This window comes from Aegilops tauschii, chromosome 5 (genome assembly GCF_002575655.3).
Source record: "Aegilops tauschii subsp. strangulata cultivar AL8/78 chromosome 5, Aet v6.0, whole genome shotgun sequence".
Lineage (NCBI taxonomy): Eukaryota > Viridiplantae > Streptophyta > Magnoliopsida > Poales > Poaceae > Aegilops > Aegilops tauschii.
In genome coordinates, this window is record NC_053039.3 from 218,562,541 (window position 1) to 218,584,748 (window position 22,208).

At 49.5% G+C, this 22,208-nt stretch overlaps 1 protein-coding gene, 1 long non-coding RNA gene and 1 pseudogene across 3 annotated transcripts; 1 reads left to right on the forward strand and 2 right to left on the reverse strand.

The window, feature by feature from the left end:
• Nucleotides 1-7,526: 7,526 nt before the first annotated feature.
• Nucleotides 7,527-21,682, reverse strand: LOC141023355 (uncharacterized). Its single transcript, XR_012184504.1, has 3 exons — nucleotides 21,457-21,682; nucleotides 7,898-8,019; nucleotides 7,527-7,800 (listed from the first exon to the last, which is right to left on the reverse strand). It is a non-coding gene; the product is annotated as an uncharacterized lncRNA (long non-coding RNA).
• On the reverse strand, nucleotides 13,823-16,141 carry LOC109737357 (uncharacterized; annotated as a pseudogene).
• On the forward strand, nucleotides 16,866-18,918 carry LOC109737355 (uncharacterized). 2 transcript variants are annotated; one of them, XM_020296499.4, is made up of 2 exons: nucleotides 16,866-17,147; nucleotides 17,244-18,918. In XM_020296499.4, exons 1-2 carry the CDS (start codon nucleotides 17,109-17,111, stop codon nucleotides 18,648-18,650), a joined length of 1,446 nt encoding a protein of 481 aa, XP_020152088.1. In that variant the 5' UTR covers nucleotides 16,866-17,108; the 3' UTR covers nucleotides 18,651-18,918. The 2 variants fall into 2 exon arrangements, with proteins under 2 accessions (XP_020152088.1, XP_020152090.1); XM_020296501.4 differs by having other exon boundaries at nucleotides 16,920-17,141.
• Nucleotides 21,683-22,208: the final 526 nt, after the last annotated feature.

Consider the following 22,208-nt stretch of genomic DNA (forward strand, 5'->3'; position numbering starts at 1 on the left):
TTAGTTCAAAATCGATTCGAGATTCAAACTAAAAATAAAGTCAAACGGTAAAGATTTTCAAATATTAAAACTAAAATGTTGGGGTGTTGCCAAATAATGCATAGGTAATTATTGTGGAGAAACCACAATTTTATAAAATGTTTAAAGGCTCTAAAGTAATTAAAACAGCAGCTATGAAAATTAATTAAGTGCCTTTTAAAAATAATAGTAATGCAAACTATTTTAATTAGGTGTAAAACTTTTTGGGGCAGTAGAATAAATTATAACATTAATTTAGGAGTTGTATTTATATTTTATAAAACAGAAATTGAAAGAATAAAATAGAAAATAAAATAGATAAAGAAAAGAAAACAGAAAAGAAACAAAAAAAAAGAAATAAAACAACCCCCCCCCCAAGCTGGACTGAACGGCCCAGCTAGCCGCCGCACCGGCTGGCCCACCAGGCCCAGTCGGGCCTCCTTATCCCTCCCACTCCCGAAACCCTAACCCTATCCACCCCGTCGCCCCCCACTACCCCACTCCTCTCTGGATCCCCTCTCTCTCGCACGTCCCCCTCCTCCCCCCGCTCGATCTGGGCGCCCCCGCGCCCGTCCCCGCCCGCGCCGCCGCCTGGACCTCGCCGGCCCCCGCCCTCATCCTCGCGCTCCCGTCCGCTCTCCCTCAGCGGCGCCCCTCGCCGCGCCTGCCGCGTCGCCCTCGACGGCCCGTCGCCGTCCCTCGCCGCCCGGAGCTCCACTAAGCCTCGCCTCGCCCCCGACACCCGCGGCGGCCTGAGGCCGACGTCGCCGCGCGGAGCCCCTCCCGACGCCGGACTTCCTCGTCCCCGGCGCCACCCCGACGCCCCACCTCGTCGGTCGCTGGACTGCCCCGCCCCGCCTCTCCATCGCCGGCCGACCCCGAACCTCACCGCCGTCTGCCTCGTCCTCCTCCCCGTCGGCGCCATTGCGCCTTGCCGCCAAACTCCCCTGCAACGGGGGTCAGAACCCCATTCCCCCTGCTTCCCTTTCCCCGCCGTCCCGCACATCCACCGTCGTGCGTCGCCGCGCCCCTGTGCACTTCGCCGGGCCGCCGTCCACTCGCCGTACGCGCCCTTCCCCGCGCGCGCCCCAGCCACTGCCGTCCGCGGCCACCTCCACCCGCGCCCGACCTCGGCAACCGCCGCGCCTGCCTTACTCCTCGCACCGGCCGCGGCCTCGCCTAGCGCCGCCCTTGGCCGCCGGCGCCCTGCTGCTGGCCTGGGCAAGGGCCCCGATGGGCTAGCGCCCGTCGCCCGTATCCCCCTCGCCCGTTCGGGCTGTGCCCGTAGCCCACACCCGCTATGGCTCCTCCTGAGCCACTGACTAGGGGGCCCCACGCCCGTGAGAACAAAAAAAAGAATTAAAAATATATAAATAATAATAATAATTAATTAATTAATTAAAATAAATAAATAAATAAGAAAATAAAAATAAAAATAAATTTAATTAATTAATTAATTAACTAAATTAATTAAGTTAATTAATCCTGCTTAAATTAATCTAATTAGTTAGTTAATTTAATTAAACAATAATTAACTAGATAAACCCTAATTAACCTAAACAGAGAATGACATGTGGGTCCATTGTCAACCCCTGTTGACTGCTGATGTCAGCATGACATCATGCTGATGTCATAAATCCAATTTCGAATTAAATTAAATGATTAATTAAATTCCAGAAATTAGTAAATCTTTAGAAAATCATATCTTTTAAACCGTAGCTCAGATGAAAATACTTTCTACATGAAAGTTGCTCAGAACGACGAGAGGAATCCGGATACGCAGTCCGTTCGTCCACCACACCTCCCTAACCTATCGAACTCGCAACTTCCCCCCCTCCGGTCCGTCTGTCCGAAAACGCGAAACAGTGGGAATACTTTCCCGGATGTTCCCCCCCTTCGCCGGTACCACCTACTGTCGCGTTAGGACACACCTCGCACTGTTCATTGTCATGTCACCGCATCGTCATGCTTATGTTTGCATTGTATTTACTGTTTCTTCCCCCCTCTTCTCTCCGGTAGATTACGAGACCGACACTGCTGCTGCCCAGTTCGACTACGAAGTTGACGACCCCTCCTACTTGCCAGAGCAACCAGGCAAGCCCCCCCTTGATCACCAGATATCGCCTATTCTTCTCTATACTGCTTGCATTAGAGTAGTGTAGCATGTTACTGCTTTCCGTTAATCCTATACTGATGCATAGCCTGCCCTTGCTTCTACTGTTGTTACCTTTACCTGCAATCCTACATGCTTAGTATAGGATGCTAGTTTTCCATCAGTGGCCCTACATTCTTGTCCGTCTGCTGTGCTATACTATCGGGCCGTGATCACCTGGGCGGTGATCACGGGTATATACTTATATACTATATACATGACACTTGTGATGACTAAAGTCGGGTCGGCTCGTAGGAGTACCCGCAAGTGGATCTTTGTGGCGGAGCGACAGGGCAGGTTGAGACCGCCTAGGTGAGAGGTGGGCCTGGCCCTGGTCGGCGTTCGCGGATACTTAACACGCTTAACGAGATCTTGGTATTTGATCTGAGTCTGGCCATTTGGTCTATACGCACTAACCATCTACGCGGGAGTAGTTATGGGTATCCCGGCGTCGTGGTATCAGCCGAAGCCTTCGTGACGTCAGCGACTGAGTGGCGCGCGCCGTGTTGGACCGCTTTGACGTAACCGCCGTGATCGTGTGGGTTGCTAGGTCTGCTCGCGGCCGCGTTCGCAACGTGCAGGTGTGCATAGGGCGATGGGCCCAGACCCCTGCGCGCTTAGGATTAGACCGGCGTGCTGACCGCTCTGTTGTGCTTAGGTAGGGCTGCGACGCGTTGATCTTACAAGGCCGGGCATGACCCAGAAAAGTGTGTCCGGCCAAATGGGATCGAGCGTGTTGGGTTATGTGGTGCACCCCTGCAGGGAAGTTTATCTATTCGAATAGCCGTGTCCCTCGGTAAAAGGACGACCCGGAGTTGTACCTTGACCTTATGACAACTAGAACTGGATACTGAATAAAATACACCCTTCCAAGTGCCAGATACAACCCGGTGATCGCTCTCTAACAGGGCGATGAGGAGGGGATCGCCGGGTAGGATTATGCTATGCGATGCTACTTGGAGGACTTCAATCTACTCTCTTCTACATGCTGCAAGATGGAGATGGCCAGAAGCGTAGTCTTCGACAGGACTAGCTATCCCCCTTTTATTCTGGCATTCTGCAGTTCAGTCCACGGATATGCCCCTTTACACATATTCCCATGCATATGTAGTGTAGCTCCTTGCTTGCGAGTACTTTGGATGAGTACTCACGGTTGCTTCTCTCCCTCTTTTCCCCCTTTCCTTTCTATCTGGTTGTCGCAACCAGATGCTGGAGTCCAGGAGCCAGACGCCACCGTCGACGACGACTCCTACGATACTGGAGGTGCCTACTACTACGTGCAGGCCGCTGACGACGAACAGGAGTAGTTAGGAGGATCCCAGGCAGGAGGCCTGCGCCTCGTTCGATCTGTATCCCAGTTTGTGCTAGCCTTCTTAAGGCAAACTTGTTTAACTTATATCTGTACTCAGACATTGTTGCTTTCGCTGACTCGTCTATGATCGAGCACTTGTATTCGAGCCCTCGAGGCCCCTGGCTTGTATTATGATGCTTGTATGACTTATTTATGTTGTAGAGTTGTGTTGTGATATCTTCCCGTGAGTCCCTGATCTTGATCGTACACATTTGCGTGCATGATTAGTGTACGGTCAAATCGGGGGCGTCACAAGTTGGTATCAGAGCCGACTGCCTGTAGGAATCCCTCTTTCCAACTCCTTGGCCGAAGTCGAGTCTAGACATTGCAAAAACTTTTACTAACATGGTTGTGTGTCTTACGGGCCCACATCGCCATTGGGTGGTATTAGGATCTTTTATTCCTTGTCTATACTCTGGGACTCTGATCTCTCTCCTATTCGGGTTATGTGAATTTTGCTAAATCTAATATTAGGATCTCATTATCACTTTCACCCGGAGAGCCCCTTATTACTGATGATCGTCTGCTGCATGTGAAGACCCTGAAGATACTCTCCGCTGATAACCCGAGAACGTGTGTTCATCGCTTTTGCAATTCCCTTTCATCGATAAACTCCTATGGATAACCACGTATACTCGCCACTCATACAATGTTTCCCAGTTGATCTTGTTATTACAAGATACCCTGAAATTCTCTCTATTGTTCCGAAAATCCTTTGAGCTTACTGCCTTGCTGTTCTTTGTCACCTGAATACCCCTACGGATAATTCTCGCACTTACCGAGTATCCGGTCATCCCCAGTTGGTTCAAGTATTTCACAAAAGTGTTCAAAATATCATTCGATCTTCCGAAAATCTTCAGGAGCCTTTTTGCTCTTGAAATTCTTGCTTACTTGCATTATGATTAATCTTAAGTCTCGTAATCTTATTGGCACCCTTTGTCATTATCTTTTTGAGTCCATTGATTCAATATGTTGCGAATGCTCGCATTCCTCAATCAGATCCTAGAATTCATCCTTCCGGCTCAGACATCTTTAACATGAGCTGGATCTCGACCAATCAAATCGTCATCGATTGTACCCCTAAGGCTATTCAACTTATCCATCCCTAATCAGAGCATTGCTTCTGATCCCTTGTCTTGGAATTCATAATTCCTTTGCATTTGAGCTTGTGAGTTAGTCAGTTGTTTCTATAGTCTGATCTCCTTGCATTCTTTCTTCCTCTGGTTGAGTACTGATGCTCACATCAGATCCCTTGTGGACCACCAGACCCTTTTGTCGGATTTTATCCGATAATGTCCTCCATATTAAATAAGCTGGTGAGCTTTTCCTCGGATACATAATGCCTTTGGTAAATTGTATCCTCTGCTTTGTCAACCATGCTCTACTTCTGAGCTTGTGTTATTTACTCCTGAAGTTTGTAGTATATCTTTCTACGATGCCCCGATGGGTTGAACCTATGCCTCCCTTAATCTGTGTGAACCCGAAAGATTTCGCGGGACATACTTATCTGGTATTGCACCAGGTAAAACTTTCGACAATTAATGTCATTATCAAAATACGAGAGGCGAATGGAAGGTTATGCATTGAAGAAGTGGGAGTCGACCTTGCACCTTTGTGTTCATGCCCATGGGCACGATGTAGATCCTATCATGCAAGCTTCTCTTATAATAATTACCCCCTTGTAATAAGTTCATCTGGTATCCGTGGACGTGGTTCCGACCATGTTTCTCCTTGATTCCGTTTCTCGTGCAAGTTTGAGCACTTGTCTTCTGCAGGGCAATACCCTAGTCCAACCTTTACCTTGATCTGTCGTCGAGTATTACCCCCTGGTATCTCGAGATTATCATGGAACTGCATAACTTCTTATGAGTTTTTCGTCAAGTGCTACATTCTCACTGATCCCAATTTTCCACGGGCTCTGAGTTATTAGTCACTCGAGAACATCGATAAGCGAATCGATTCCGCACTCCGATTCAATAACTCTAAGTAATTCTTGTTGCTTACGAGTGTAATAATCCTTCAAGTCATTCCTAGCCTTATCGGCTATATCATTATCGTGCAAACTTTTAACTGTGCTACCCGGTCCTTTCCGGAACACAACTTTCGGTGATGAGCTAAGCTTACGTCGATCTTCCTTGTCATATTAGTTCGCCTTGAACAACAAGCTTGATTTCAAGTTTGTGCCTTCCCCTTGGTTCCATTAACCTATCGCTTCATCATTCCTTTGACTTGATGTCATCGCCGATCGATTACATCTTCGTGGAGCCTCTTGACAAAATTTGCTGTGAACATCATCAACATTTTGACTCCTTCCAGGATATCAATGGAATTCTTGATGATAAGTGCCATCCTCGTTCCTTGGTAATTTGAGTTACCATCGACAACAACCTTTCATTCCTTTCATCACAAACTTGATCAAGTTATGGAGCTCCTTGCTAACCCGCCTATGTTATGTTCTACCTTGGAGTATTACATCTTTTATGTCAAGGATATTGTGAGAATTTCTCCACCTCTTGAGAATTCTTGATATAGTAATACTTCTCGCCATCTCCATTTATTTCTGATCCCCGTGTTGTTTCTAAACAAAATACCGACAAATGGTCTGTGATGTGTAAATTCTAAACTTCTAGCAACCCTAATGCTTTGAAGTTATTGGCCTATAGTTTAATTCTACGTCTATGGCTTAATGAATCATCATTCGAACATTGATCGTGCTACCTAGCCCATATTTCGGGTGCACCTTTCAACCAATGTTTAACTGTGTATGTTTTCCTCGAGCATACGTCATTAAGTCATTCGATCTAGCTATGTTATCTCCTTGTTGACATAGTTGGGGAAATCCATCTTTTGGAGATCTCAACGGATTGTCGCTGAGTTAATCAGTCACCTCCTCACCTCCCCTTGATTTAATGATGGACCCTTGTTCAGAACTCGCTTCCATAGTTCATTTCCCGAGAATCTTACAATGTCGTCTCGTCAATTTGTTTTGCACCTTTTCTTCTCAGGCATCCTGAGTCTGAGGTATCCAAACACCGTTCATATCTGAATCTCGGTCATATATGATGGTTGGAACATTTTTCCAAGAGTTATAACACTGGTCTATTATGACCCAATAAGGTGATGATACCCAGCACACCTAGCGGGAGGACCTATTGTTATAAGTTTTCCTTTTTAGCAAGGTTAGCTATTCTTCCATGAGGAAATTGTAAGACTTACTCTATAAGTTGTTCCTGATGGATCCTTTTTGTTTCCAAAGTCTGATCTTCACCTGTTGACCATGTCAATGCTATCTCGAAGCCTGTCTATGGTACTCCGATTTTCAACAGGAACATTTGAAGCACAATACTAAATGTTTCCTGCGCAATTATCCAAACACCGCTGTATGGGTAATGGCACGAAATTTCTCTCTCGTACCTAAAGAGTTTTCTACATTATATCATGTCATGGATATCATGCTCTGCTTGTCCTTGGGAAGGATATACCATTGAAATATGTGTTTAAACACATTTTCCTTTCCATTCTTCTGTTTAATCTGATAATCATATTTTCCTTTCCATTGTTTGGTTTAACCTTTCTGGTGATCTATATGATCCAAGCAGTAATATTCTCCTGCTTATGTAAACACCTCGGTGTACAACTCTGTCAGTAAGACCCTGTTACTATTGTTGGTGACATTTCGGTAACCATCGATGGACGAGAACTTTGCCTAATGGTCCGCCTCGTTTCAACGAGCAGGAAAATGGTTCTCTTCGTTCCTCACCCTTGGTACCGACGATGTTGCTGACATATAACTGACAGGCTACCCTCTGACATGCCTTGCTATCATGATCGTGCAAGATGTCACCGCCCTTCCTACTTTTAACCCACATGGTGGGCCCATAACCCACAGTTCCACAGGATCGAAACCTGACTCTCCTGTGCACCCCTTGTTCCCAAATTTATTCATCGCGCGTGGCCTCGTATGTAATTCACGGACCACCGTCCTACTGATCTATACTGGCATCAGACATAATACTTATTCCGATTGCTTTGAACCCCTTTCACACTTTGTTTCAGGCTTCGAACGATTGCCTACCCGTTTGAAACTTCTCATGGTACTTTCTTACTTGCTCTCGGGTTTTCTTAAGATTTAGTTCGAGAGATACTTTCCGCCACCTTCCCCGATGATATTGACCAGATAGTAAACCCTGCAGAAGTCCGTTCTTCCAGAATACCCCCTTACTCTGTCGTAAGTACGATGGAGTTCCCGAAGAAAGGACGAAAACTTCATCATGATGACCTGAAACAGCAGAATGAAGAGATCAACGTAATGGATCAACCTCTTCGAGAAGAACAAACAAGACCAAGAACACTCCGTAGAATTTCGTAACCCGAACCTTCCCCCTTTACTTCCCTCTTAAATCTCGGGACGAGATTTCTTGTAGTGGAGGAGAATTGTGACGCCCGGATGATCAAGCTACAGTAAACCTCTGCTAATGGTGCCACGTCACCTCGGTTACTGTTGTTAATCTCGTGTTAGTTCAAAATCGATTCGAGATTCAAACTTAAAATAAAGTCAAACGGTAAAGATTTTCAAATATTAAAACTAAAATGTTGGGGTGTTGCCAAATAATGCATAGGTAATTATTGTGGAGAAACCACAATTTTATAAAATGTTTAAAGGCTCTAAAGTAATTAAAACAGCAGCTATGAAAATTAATTAAGTGCCTTTTAAAAATAATAGTAATGCAAACTATTTTAATTAGGTGTCAAACTTTTTGGGGCAGTAGAATAAATTATAACTTTAATTTAGGAGTTGTATTTATATTTTATAAAACAGAAATTGAAAGAATAAAATAGAAAATAAAATAGATAAAGAAAAGAAAACAGAAAAGAAACAAAAAAAGAAATAAAACAACCCCCCCAAGCTGGACCGAACGGCCCAGCCAGCCGCCGCACCGGCCGGCCCACCAGGCCCAGTCGGGCCTCCTTGTCCCTCCCACTCCCGAAACCCTAACCCTATCCACCCCGTCGCCCCCCCACTACCCCACTCCTCTCTGGATCCCCTCTCTCTCGCACGTCCCCCTCCTCCCCCCGCTCGATCTGGGCGCCCCCGCGCCCGTCCCCGCCCGCGCCGCCGCCTGGACCTCGCCGGCCCCCGCCCTCATCCTCGCGCTCCCGTCCCCTCTCCCTCAGCGGTGCCCCTCGCCGCGCCTGCCGCGTCGCCCCCGACGGCCCGTCGCCGTCCCTCGCCGCCCGGAGCTCCACTGAGCCTCGCCTCGCCCCCGACACCCGCGGCGGCCTGAGGCCGACGTCGCCGCGCGGAGCCCCTCCCGACGCCGGACTTCCTCGTCCCCGGCGCCACCCCGACGCCCCACCTCGTCGGTCGCTGGACTGCCCCGCCCCGCCTCTCCATCGCCGGCCGACCCCGAACCTCACCGCCGTCTGCCTCGTCCTCCTCCCCGTCGGCGCCATCGCGCCTCGCCGCCAAACTCCCCTGCAACGGGGGTGAGAACCCCATTCCCCCTGCTTCCCTTTCCCCGCCGTCCCGCACATCCACCGTCGTGCGTCGCCGCGCCCCTGTGCACTTCGCCGGGCCGCCGCCCACTCGCCGTACGCGCCCTTCCCCGCGCGCGCCCCAGCCACTGCCGTCCGCGACCACCTCCACCCGCGCCCGACCTCGGCAACCGCCGCGCCTGCCTTACTCCTCGCACCGGCCGCGGCCTCGCCTAGCGCCGCCCTTGGCCGCCGGCGCCCTGCTGCTGGCCTGGGCAAGGGCCCCGATGGGCTGGTGCCCGTCGCCCGTATCCCCCTCGCCCGTTCGGGCTGTGCCCGTAGCCCACACCCGCTATGGCTCCTCCTAAGCCACTGACTAGGGGGCCCCACGCCCCTGAGAACAAAAAAAAGAATTAAAAAATATATAAATAATAATAATAATAAATTAATTAATAAAAATAAATAAATAAATAACAAAATAAAAATAAAAATAAATTTAATTAATTAATTAATTAATTAACTAAATTAATTAAGTTAATTAATCCTGCTTAAATTAATCTAATTAGTTAGTTAATTTAATTAAACAGTAATTAACTAGATAAACCCTAATTAACCTAAACAGAGAATGACAGGTGGGTCCATTGTCAACCCCTGTTGACTGCTGATGTCAGCATGACATCATGCTGATGTCATAAATCCAATTTTGAATTAAATTAAATGATTAATTAAATTCCAGAAATTAGTAAATCTTTAGAAAATCATATCTTTTAAACCGTAACTCAGATGAAAATACTTTCTACATGAAAGTTGCTCAGAACGACGAGACGAATCCGGATATGCAGTCCGTTCGTCCACCACACCTCCCTAACCTATAGAACTCGCAACTTTCCCCCCTCCGGTCCGTCTGTCCGAAAACGCGAAACAGTGGGAATACTTTCCCGGATGTTCCCCCCCTTCGCCGGTACCACCTATTGTCGCGTTAGGACACACCTCGCACTGTTCATTGTCATGTCACCGCATCGTCATGCTTATGTTTGCATTGTATTTACTGTTTCTTCCCCCCTCTTCTCTCCGGTAGACTACGAGACCGACACTGCTGCTGCCCAGTTCGACTACGAAGTTGACGACCCCTCCTACTTGCCAGAGCAACCAGGCAAGCCCCCCCTTGATCACCAGATATCGCCTATTCTTCTCTATACTGCTTGCATTAGAGTAGTGTAGCATGTTACTGCTTTCCGTTAATCCTATACTGATGCATAGCCTGCCCTTGCTTCTACTGTTGTTACCTTTACCTGCAATCCTACATGCTTAGTATAGGATGCTAGTTTTCCATCAGTGGCCCTACATTCTTGTCCGTCTGCTGTGCTATACTATCGGGCCGTGATCACCTGGGCGGCGATCACGGGTATATACTTATATACTATATACATGACACTTGTGATGACTAAAGTCAGGTCGGCTCGTAGGAGTACCCGCAAGTGGATCTTTGTGGCGGAGCGACAGGGCAGGTTGAGACCGCCTAGGTGAGAGGTGGGCCTGGCCCTGGTCGGCGTTCGCGGATACTTAACACGCTTAACGAGATCTTGGTATTTGATCTGAGTCTGGCCATTTGGTCTATACGCACTAACCATCTACGCGGGAGTAGTTATGGGTATCCCGGCGTCGTGGTATCAGCCGAAGCCTTCGTGACGTCAGCGACTGAGTGGCGCGCGCCGTGTTGGACCGCTTTGACGTAACCGCCGTGATCGTGTGGGTTGCTAGGTCTGCTCGCGGCCGCGTTCGCAACGTGCAAGTGTGCATAGGGCGATGGGCCCAGACCCCTGCGCGCTTAGGATTAGACCGGCGTGCTGACCGCTCTGTTGTGCTTAGGTAGGGCTGCGACGCGTTGATCTTACGAGGCCGGGCATGACCCAGAAAAGTGTGTCCGGCCAAATGGGATCGAGCGTGTTGGGTTATGTGGTGCACCCCTGCAGGGAAGTTTATCTATTCGAATAGCCGTGTCCCTCGGTAAAAGTACGACCCGGAGTTGTACCTTGACCTTATGACAACTAGAACTGGATACTGAATAAAATACACCCTTCCAAGTGCCAGATACAACCCGGTGATCGCTCTCTAACAGGGCGACGAGGAGGGGATCGCCGGGTAGGATTATGCTATGCGATGCTACTTGGAGGACTTCAATCTACTCTCTTCTACATGCTGCAAGATGGAGATGGCCAGAAGCGTAGTCTTCGGCAGGACTAGCTATCCCCCTTTTATTCTGGCATTCTACAGTTTAGTCCACTGATATGCCCCTTTACACATATTCCCATGCATATGTAGTGTAGCTCCTTGCTTGCGAGTACTTTGGATGAGTACTCACGGTTGCTTCTCTCCCTCTTTTCCCCCTTTCCTTTCTATCTGGTTGTCGCAACCAGATGCTGGAGTCCAGGAGCCAGACGCCACCGTCGACGATGACTCCTACGATACTGGAGGTGCCTACTACTACGTGCAGGCCGCTGACGACGACCAGGAGTAGTTAGGAGGATCCCAGGCAGGAGGCCTGCGCCTCGTTCGATCTATATCCCAGTTTGTGCTAGCCTTCTTAAGGCAAACTTGTTTAACTTAGATCTGTACTCAGACATTGTTGCTTCCGCTGACTCGTCTATGATCGAGCACTTGTATTCGAGCCCTCGAGGCCCCTGGCTTGTATTATGATGCTTGTATGACTTATTTATGTTGTAGAGTTGTGTTGTGATATCTTCCCGTGAGTCCCTGATCTTGATCGTACACATTTGCGTGCATGATTAGTGTACGATCAAATCGGGGGCGTCACACTTATGGTCTATGAGGGTACGTGGACGACACTCTCCCCTCTCGTTGCTATGCATCACCATGATCTTGCGTGTGCGTAGGGAAATTTTTGAAATTACTACGTTCCCCAACAGGGAGATGAGGAAGATAGAAGGAAAACACATTGGGTGGCATGGGACAAATTGACAAGACCTAAAGGTAAAGGCGGTATGGGCTTTCGTGATCTTAGACTTTTTAATCAAGCTCTTTTGGCAAAACAAGCTTGGCGTTTATTGATATATCCGGACTCTATGTGCGAAGTTGATGAAGGCAAAGTATTATCCTCAGGGACATATTTTGGATACGGTGTTCCCGCGTTCTTCATCAGTTACTTGGCAGGGTATTATGCATGGCTTGGAACTGCTTAAGAAAGGGGTCATTTGGAGGGTGTGTGATGGGCTAGTATTAATATTTGGAGGGAAATTGGATTCCCAGAAACAACGGCCTAAAAATTTCTGCAAAAAGGCATAATACAAGATTGAAGTGGGTATCTGAGTTATTTATGAGCACGAGTAAATGTTGGGATGAGAATTTGGTGAAGCATATCTTCTATCCACATGATGCTGATGAGATTCTAAAGATTTGTATTCATGCCCATGGGGAGGGAGATTTTGTTGCGTGGAATTACGAGAACAATGGTATATTTTCTGTTAAAAGTGCATACAATTTTGCGATTAAATTGAAGGAGAGTCAAGATACCTTTGGTCAATCTAGTGTCGAACCAGAGGGGGAAAGGAGGATATGGCAGTTAATCTGGAAGGCTAATATTCCTCATAAGATTAGAATTTTTGCGTGGCGTGCTGCTACGAATAGTTTGACAGTCCAATTGAATAGATTAAAACACCATCAGACTAATTCAGGTATGTGCACTATTTGTGGGGTGGAAGATGAAAGAACTTTTCATGCTCTGGTGAGGCGTTCTAAAGCTCGTGCTCTACGGTTGGTCTTGAGAGATTCTTGGAATATTCCGGATAAAGAGTTTTTCAAATGCTCCGGACCAGACTGGATTTTGAGTTTGCTAGATCAGTTGAGCCTACGGCAGCGAGAGCAAATTTTATTCCTCTTCTGGTGAGCTTGGCATCTGAGAAATGATTTAATTTTTGGAAAGAGAAAGGAATCCATTTCTAACTCGGCAAATTTTGTGCAAATTTATTGGTCCTCCTTTTCGGCCAATCACAAGGCTATACAATTGGATTCTCGCGACAAAGGTAAGGAAAAGGTGAGAGGTGTTATTGCGGATTTTGCCTCGGTGGAAGAGCATGAGAGTATTAAGGCTGCAAGTGTGGGGGTTGTCACTAGGAATTCGTCTGGTGAAATTATCTTGTCCTCGTGGGATTTTATTGGTCAGTGTACTAGTGTCAATGAAGCCGAGCTCCGTGCCTGCCTAGCAGGTCTTTATATTGGTATTACCCTTCACCAGTCTATTATTTTGGAGACTGACTGTGCTTTCGTACATTCTTTCCTTGCGAATGACAAGCTTGACAGATCCCCTCTGGTTGACCTGAAGAAAGAGGCCCTGAGTATCGTCAAGATGTTACAGAATGTGAGTTTTTCAAAATTAAATCGGCGTGCCAATGTGGTGGCACATGAGATTGCTAAGCTTAGTTTTAATAGTAGGTCTGACGGGTTGCTCGTCAATATTGTTCCGCCCTGCGTGGCATATGTTGTAATGACTGATTGTAATAACCTTCTGTTTAATTAATTAATATATGGGGGGTTTCAAAAAAACAATATGTATGTTGACATTACTTACCAAAACCAACAAGGGAGCAAGGTGCTTTCATCAGGGGCTACTAACAGTGTCCTGGATTAGGGGGTGCTCATCATGTCGGCCTACCATTCATGCGCCGGGCCGACGACCCATCGACAACTAAAGGATGGGCCACATAAGCCATGGCCCTCAGCACACTCAAGATGGAATACTACGTAGACTTGGCATATAATTCAAGACGTATTCAAACGATTGGCATGTTTATTCCTAGATGTAGCCAACATACTTGTAACCCTAGATACCCCCGGTGCCTATACAAACCGAGGGGTTTAGCCTGTCGAGGCACGCTAGAACAGGTTAGAACTCACTCATACGATCTCGAGGTAGATCATCTTGTACTTTGTATCCCATCCACAATCAATACAATACAAGTAGGATGTAGGGTTTTACCTCTTCGAGAGGGCCCAAACCTGGGTAAACATCGTGTCTTTCTCTATCCCCTGTTACCATCTAACTGAGACCACCAGCTTGGGACCCCCTATCAAGATACGCCGGTTTTAGCACCGACAACTGGTTTGATCACTGCTAGGGCCTGTGCAGTGGCCTTTAGTGATTGAAAGCTTAGAATTACCATGGATAATTATCTAAAGAAACAAAGTAAAAAAGGATCAGTATATGGAGAAATGATGTAAAAAAAGGACCAGTATCTCATCTCAACTGAATTATTCATAGGCTAGCTAATCACAAAATCATCACTCTCTACGACGAGCAGTGCCGATGGCCCGTCGAGCAGTAGCGACTCCAGTGACGTCGGCATGTTGTTTGGGTTGTCGGTGTAGCCCGGCGAGTCGGTCGGGTCCTCACTAGCGAGACCTGCCATGTTTGTCGGGCGGTCGTCATAGATTGGGGGTAGGGCGGTGACACTGTCGACGGGCAGCGATGATGGATGCTCGTCATTGCTTTGCCTGCTCCGGTGCAACTCGAGCACATTATGATGGGAATTGGCATTCTTTGATCGTACAAACGTGGGGATCGCCATGGGCCGATACTCTAGCAGCAGCCTCCCCTACCTGTACTACACGTCGCACACGTTGCACAGTGTGCCTCACTCCTTTGGCACCTCCCCCACCCTAACATCTCTAACGACCCATGCAAGTAGCTCTTCCCATTATTTTGTCGACCATGGCGCTAAAGGGGCTTCGCTTCTTGGACACTTCCTCTCTTCTTCGAAGGCTTTCTAGGTAGGTGCACAGACGGAGGTGCCTTGGGCTCCCAGATGGGACTCTCCGGTGTGGAGTTGATGCTTGGGCGCTTCCGCGGGAATCCGTCACTGACCACCCTGCTGGACGGCACTCCTATAGCAACACCCCCTTCTTGTACCACATTCCACAGGCGGTGCAGACCTCCCTCCGCCCCATCAACCCTTCTATCCACAAAGGTGGCTCCAGGACCCGCAGTGCAAGCAACTCGTCCCCGGGAGTGGCGCTAGCATGACTTCTGTCCTGGGAAGCCTCCTCGTGGCTGACTTTTCTGACGAGGTAAATAGCCATATGCACCTTGGGCTCCCACGTCGGGCTCTCTAGTAGCGAATTGACGATTGGGCTTGCTACCGGATGGTGCTCCGGTCCCGTCCCGGTCTTACTGTACCAGGCCCAGTAGGCGTTGCAGAGGATACCCCGCCACATCGACCCTGACCTCTGTTGCGGCATCTCTGCCGCCTTGTAGTGCAGGAACCTCCTCAACCTCTTAGGAGGCTTATCGGTCATGCCTGGATCGACAGACGGGGCCACCCGCACACGCTAAGGCGGGAGAACCTTCTCCCCTCTTCTTCCGCACGGTGGGGCCCTAACCCACGTCCAGACGTTATGTTAACTATGGGGAACGGAGATGCCCTGCAAACAAGTGGACTCGCGGATGGGATTGGGTTGTGATGTCAGAGGTAGGCCAGACTGTGAGCCTAAATCGAGATGGGAATTCTTTGTGGCTAAGAATGACTACGTGGGAATATTCCTGACATGCGTGCAACACGGGTAAGGCAAGATACTTGTCGAGAGCTGAGATTGCCCTGGACACCTCAGATTTAATTTGATAAGCCATGCTTGCCTTCGAAAGGAAGATTCATTGAACCTGTTTCAAGACTGACGACCCAAGAAGAAGAATAGTTCAGATGGACCGAAGTGCATCTAGACTTGAAGACCAGTTCAGGGCCTACTGACAGTGCCTGGCTGGGGGTTCTCTCAACACGCCATATCCTGATCTGTTGGGCCGGGCCGAGGACCCCTATGTCGTTCCACCAATGGGCCACGATGAAAATGACCCATGGCGTACGAAGGGAAGGCTCCTGAAGGCTTGCCGTGTACTCCAAGATGTTAGAAGTCGTCTACAACTCATCCTCTTTGTACATAGCTAGCTTAGATGTAACCCTAGACCCTCCGGTACCTATATAAACCGAGGGGCAAGGCTCGCAAAGGACGCACAACGCGCCCGAGGTAGATCATATGTACTTTGTACCCACCCAAAAGCAATAAAACACAAGCAGGACGCAGGTTTTATCTCTCCGTAGAGCCCGAACCTGGGTGAAAACTTGTGTCCTTGTTACCATCGCCTCAAGAGCGTTAGTTCGGGGGCCCTACTCGAGATCTGCCGGATTTGACTCCGTCACTACCCGCCGCCAGCAGCCGCCCGGCGCCGAAGGATGCTCCTCGCCGCACCCCTTGCCGAGGGTTGTTGGTGGTGGGGCTGCTCCTCGCCACCAGTATCTCCTCCTCCACGAGTCACAATCCCCACCTCTGACTAGTGGTGGTGGGGCTGCTCCTCGCCACTGATTTCTCCTCCCGGCGAGCCGCACTTCTGTCGACGATTGTTGGTGGTGGGTTGCTCCTCGCCACAGATTTCTCCTCACTATCGGTGAAGGGAATGGATAAGGAAAGGAGAGGGGAAATCGAACCGGTCGTGCGTAATGAGTGGGCTGTGTTCCCGCCGAGGATATTTCCTAGCGAACGGGCAGATTGTATGACGTGGCAACACTGCCTGCATTAAGATTCGTGTTCGGACGGTAGCCGAAGCGTTACACTGGGAGACTGTAAATTTGATATTAGATTTATACTGTTTCCGAAAATCAATGTGGATATCAACTACTGGGCTGCAAGATTTAAAGAAGATCTCACTCTGCTTGCCCAAAGGATCAAAGAGGCTCGTAAACATTTCCTTTCGCCTTTGTAGCTTCACTCCCTTAGAACTCCTAGTTTTGTGTTAGCTCTATCTTCTGAGTTTATTTTGCAACATACCCAAAGTGGTATGCCTTGCCTTGGAGTAAAAATGTACAGTGTGGACACGTTTCAGTGCAGGTAAGCAAATAGCGGTGGATGTATGGTTGGTTGCGGCGTGCGTGCGCAGGCGCGTCTTTTGCTGCAGTCGGGAAGTATTCAGTCGCAGCGTGGCCGAGCATCCGACTCTAGACACTACTAGGTTGTCCGGTCACAGAAGCTGGCAGTCACGCCCCCGGGCAGATCGTCTTTTGTCTGTTCATCCTGTCATCTGCTGCCGCCGCACGGTCGCAGCCGCCGTCCATGGCGACGGCGGAGGAAGGCGAGGGAGGAGAGGTACAGGTATCGGCTTATCTTTCTTTACCTTTGGTGGGTGGGCGGGTCGATCTACATCTTTAACACGGTGAGCTAAAGATAGTTTTTTTTTTTGCTGAGCAGCCACCAGGATTAGGGAGGGGGAGGTGTCCAAGATTCCGGCGATCTGAGGCGACCCGCGACATGGCCGGGGGCGGCGGCGTTGGGGGGAAGGAGGATGGCGGCACGGAGCCCCCGCTCCAGTTCGTCCTCGCTCTCCCCGCAACGGCGCTCCCCGCCGTCGTCTCCCGCCTGGAGGCCGCCGTCCCGCGGAAGGCGCGCAGCTACCTCCCCCGCAACGTCCCGTCGGCCTGGTGGTCACTCAGGATCCCCTTCATCCAGCCGCTGCCGCCGGCTGGGGACCCGGCAAACGAAGAAGAGGGGAGAAGGTTCCCCCGCCCCCAGCGCGTGCAGGTGGCTCCGTCTCTCGATCCAGGCACGGCCGATAAGCCGCCCAAGAGACTGAAGAGGTGCCTGCACTGCAAGGCGGTGGAGACGCCGCAGCGGAGGTCAGGGCCGATGGGGCGGGGTACCCTCTGCAACGCCTGCGGAGTATGGTACAGTAAGAACGGGACGCTGCCGGAGCACCGTCCGGTGGCAAGCCCAATCGTCGATTCGCCGCTGGAGAACCCGATCTGGGAGCCCGAGGTGCCTGGGGCCATCTACCTGGTCAGAAAGTCGGCCACGGAGAGGATGCCTCCCAGGACAGAAGCCGCGCCAGCGCCAGCGCCACGGCCGGGGACGAGCTGCTTGCACTGCGGGTCGTCGGAGCCACCTTTGTGGATAGAAGGGTCGATGGGGCGGAGGGAGGTCTGCACCGCCTGCGGCATGAGGTACAAGAAAGGGAGGTTGCTGCCGGAGTGCCGTCCAGCAGAGTGCTCAGTAACGGATTCCCGGCAGGAGAGCCCAGTCATCAACTCCCCGCCAGAGAGTCCCATCTGGGAGCCTGAGGTGCCTTCGTCCGTGCACCTGCCAAGAAAGCCTTCAAAGAAGAAGAAGAGGCGGCGGCCTAGAAGCGAAGCCCCTTCGGCGCCATGGCCGGCAAATAAGGGGAAGAGGTGCCAGCACTGTGGGTCGTCAGAGACGCCACAGTGGAGGGAGGGGCCAAAGGGGCGAGCCACGCTGTGCAACGCGTGTGGCGTGCGGTACAGGCAGGGGAGGCTACTGCCGGAGTACCGGCCCGTGGCGAGCCCTACATTTGTGCCAACAAAGCATGCCAATACCCACCGCAAGGTGCTCCAGTTGCATCGAACCAGGCAAAGCAACGACGAGCATCCATCACCGTTGCCTGCCGACAGCGTCACCAACCTGCCCCCAATCCGCAACGAGCTCCCGACCACCAGCACGGCAGGTCTCGCCAGTGAGGACCCGACCGATGCACCGGGCTACACCGACAACCCAATCAACGTGCCGAGCTCACTGGACTCGCTGCTGCTCGACGGGCCGTCGGCACCGCTCATCGTAGAGAGTGAAGATTTTGCGATTAGCTAGCCTATGAAGAATAATTCAGCTGAGATGAGATACTGATCCTTTTTACTTCGTTTGTTCAGACACTGATGCTTGGAAATTTTAAGCTTTCAATCACTGAAGGCCACTGCACAGGCCGTTGCAGTGATCAAACCAGTTCTGTGAATTCAACCATTTAGGTGGAGGATTTTCGAGTTCTGTTTCTGGTAATTTTTTTCCTTTTTTCTTTTGATGACTCCAATGGAAAATTAGTGGGCATGAACCAGTTTATGGAATGTGCATTGAGAAGACAGATGTGCATAGTTTGGCAGACGCATCAGATATTTGGCAAGATGGCTGCGTAGCTTGTTAACCTAGATTGCTCAAACCTCCCATTTCTGGAGCTCCAGATTGGGCAAGATGATGCTTGTGCTTTCTGATGCTGCTTCCGGCCACACACACCAAAGGCACAAACATGTCACCGGCCTTTTACATTCTGCATGCTTCCTAAGATTTGCAAGCTGCTGCTCTCCCTGAGTTTTTCTTTTGGCACAGATGCACATCGGGGGGGGGGGGGGGGGGGGGGGGGGGGGGGGGCATTAGAGTTGCAGTAGACTGAGAATTTCCTGTGACAATGTGTTGGCGCAATCCCCCAAGGTGGAGATGGATCTAATCTGGCTTAATCTGTCATTCCGAATCTGCATCAGCCAAAAATGTCTATGGATTTGTTTGTTTTTCAAGTTTATCGTGGCCACAGGTGTGTGAAGGCATCGTGGGTTTGTTTGGTTTCCAATTTCTAGCAGCCAAATGTGTTTTGGGGTGGCATTGTGGCTTTCTTTTTATATCAGGCCGTATTATGGGTTTGATTCTTGAGCTGCAGAACTGGGTGTTTCATGCACTGCGGATTAAAGAATGGACTTGGCCACCCCCTCTGATGTCGAAGACGATCACCTTGAAGCTATCGGGACTCAGCACCTTGTAGGTGACGAGGTACTGATCTTCAGCTGGTGAGCTACGACGAGGGGGCGCCATCCTTCAAGGGTGATCCTGCCGTTGACCACCTGGACCGTGATTCTCTCGGCATAGCCCGTGTTTGTCATCAGAACGAGTTCTGGTGCGATGGTGGTCATGTGCTTGATGAAGTCAGTGGGCATCTGTACTCCCAACATAGGTGCAAGAATGACCTTGCAGAAGTTACTTGGGCCTGAGTTGTAATGGAAATGGTCGTAATTGCGGGGCCTCTTGGGGGCGTTGCCGTCAACCACCGCCTTGCCGTTCGAGCAGTTGGCTGAGGCTACCTCCTTGTCCGAAGCAGCACTGCCGAGGATAAGCTTCTCGGCAGAGCACTTCATTGAACACAAATGAACAAGATTAACGGAGCTACCATGCTAGCAGATCAAACAAGTGAACAAGATCAACGGATAAAAAGACCAAGAGCCTATTTTCATCCTCACTCACCTATCTCAATCACTCCCGGCCCCCCTCTCTCACTACCACTTCAACTTCTAAAGCCCCCATTTATCTACCACCGCATTCCACTTCATCTTCCACCCATCTCTCTCTCTCTTCTACCATCTCCTCTTTCACAACTCTCTCTCTCTCTCTCTCTCTCTCTCTCTCTTACCTCTCTCTTTCTTACCACCGCTCTATCACCATGAACCCCTTATCCACCGGCCATGGATAGACGGCAATGCTCCTTGGGTGCTCACGCGGCGACTGCCTGGAGTTTGTGAAGATGATGGGTGTGTGCTTCCGTTTCAACACCGTGGATGAGATGATCAAGGAGGCAGAAGTTGTGCAAGAGTTTGTGAAGATGATGGGTGTGTGCTCCTGTTTCAACACCGTGGATGAGATGATCAAGGAGGCAGAAGTTGTGCTCTTGCAGGCGATGGAGATGAAGACGCTGATGCATGACCGAGCCAAAGGCGCTATGTCAACGATTACCAGCGTCAAAGCTACCACCGCTCGAGGTGCCTCCAGGCCCGTCACTGATTTAACCCCCTTTTAGCTTGATCCCCTTGTGCGGACTAATCGAACCAGTCCTAAATCGATGACTAGATCGATATCTCTTTGTTTAATTGATGCCTAAACCTATCTATCTCGGTGTAATCGATGCCTAAATTGACCTTTCTTCATTTAGTCAATGCCTAAATTGCTCCTCCATTTAATCGATGGGTAATTAGATGCCTACACTGATCCCTGCGAAAGCATGGAGAGATGACTTACCACCATTGACGAAAGCGTGGCGGAGAGAGATCGGTGATGAAGCCGGTGCTAGTCAAAATCAAGTGATTTAAGGGGTTTGTCATTGTAACCCTCTTTTAGTCAAAAATCCTTCCCAATCGCCTTGTGCGGACTAATCGAACAAGCCCTAAATCGATGACTAAATCGATCTTGCTATGTTTAATCGATGCATAAATCGATCTTTCTCCATTTAATCGATGCACATCTATCTCTCTCCATTTAATCGATGGGTAAATCGATGCCTAGATCGATCCCTGTGAAGGCATGGAGAGATGGCTTACCGCCATTGACGAAGGCGTGGCGGAGAGGTAATGAATCGGTGATGGAGCCGGTGCTAGTCAAAATCAAGGGATTTAAGGGGATTGTTATTGATATAATCCCCCTTTTAGTCAAAATTCTTCCCAACCCCTTGTACGGACTAATCGAACAAGCCCTAAATCGATGACTAAATCGATCTCTCTTTGTTTAATCGATGCCTAAATCTATCTATCTCCGCTTAATCGATGCCTAAATTGATCTCTCTCTGTTTAATTGATGCGTGAAGTTTAATCGATGGGTATGTCGATGCCTACATCGATCCCTACGAATGTGTGGAGAGATGGCTTACTGCCATTGACGCGGGTGTGGCGGAGAAGTGATGAAGCCGGTGTTCGCCGTCCAGATCTTGCCTCCTACGATGGTCACTGCTGTCGGTGAGAGAGTGGAGAGAGGGGGAGGGGAGTGGGCGGTGAGATGATTTATGGCCGCATCGGGAAACAACGCGGCGTCTCTCACCTTACCCTGCACGTCTAGCCGCCATCGCCGTCGGTGAGAGAGTGGAGAGAGGGGGGAGGGTAGTGGGCGGTGAGAGGATTTATGGCCGCATCTGGAAACAACACGACGTCTCTCGCGTGACCCTGCGCGTCCAGCCATCTGTAGTCGCGTGCAGTCGCTTGCATTATGCGGGCCTGGCTCGCTGAAAACGAGTGATTCGGCTGTTCCTCCAGAGCCAGGCCCATCGATGCTTTAAGTTTCATGTCATGCAGGCCTAACAATAAAAGCAGGGAATCAAACAAGACAAATTTGGTTCCGGGAGCCTGTTTAGGCTTCATGCAGCCTACCAAACATGACATAAGTTTTAACATTTTCATGATGAGTCTAGTTGCTAGTTGATGGGAATACACCCTCAAAAGAGTTGTTGTACCATGTATGCATAGTCTCCTCTCATTGTCGGGAAGGATTTTGGAATGGTGATAAGTCGGCTAACTGTTGGTTGTTGCTATAGACTAGTAAATGTGTAAGTGCAATTGCATATTTATATTAGGCAGTATATTAGTTGCATGTGAATATTAGGTATGATATATTTGTGTGTTATATTTG

Excerpts from the sequence above, each read along its gene's own strand:
- LOC109737355 (XM_020296499.4), top strand. The coding sequence starts at position 17,109 with ATGGCGACGGCGGAGGAAGGCGAGGGAGGAGAGGTACAG. Across the intron at positions 17,148-17,243 it reads GCGAGGGAGGAGAGGTACAG|CCACCAGGATTAGGGAGGGG; the intron begins GTATCGGCTTAT and ends TTTGCTGAGCAG.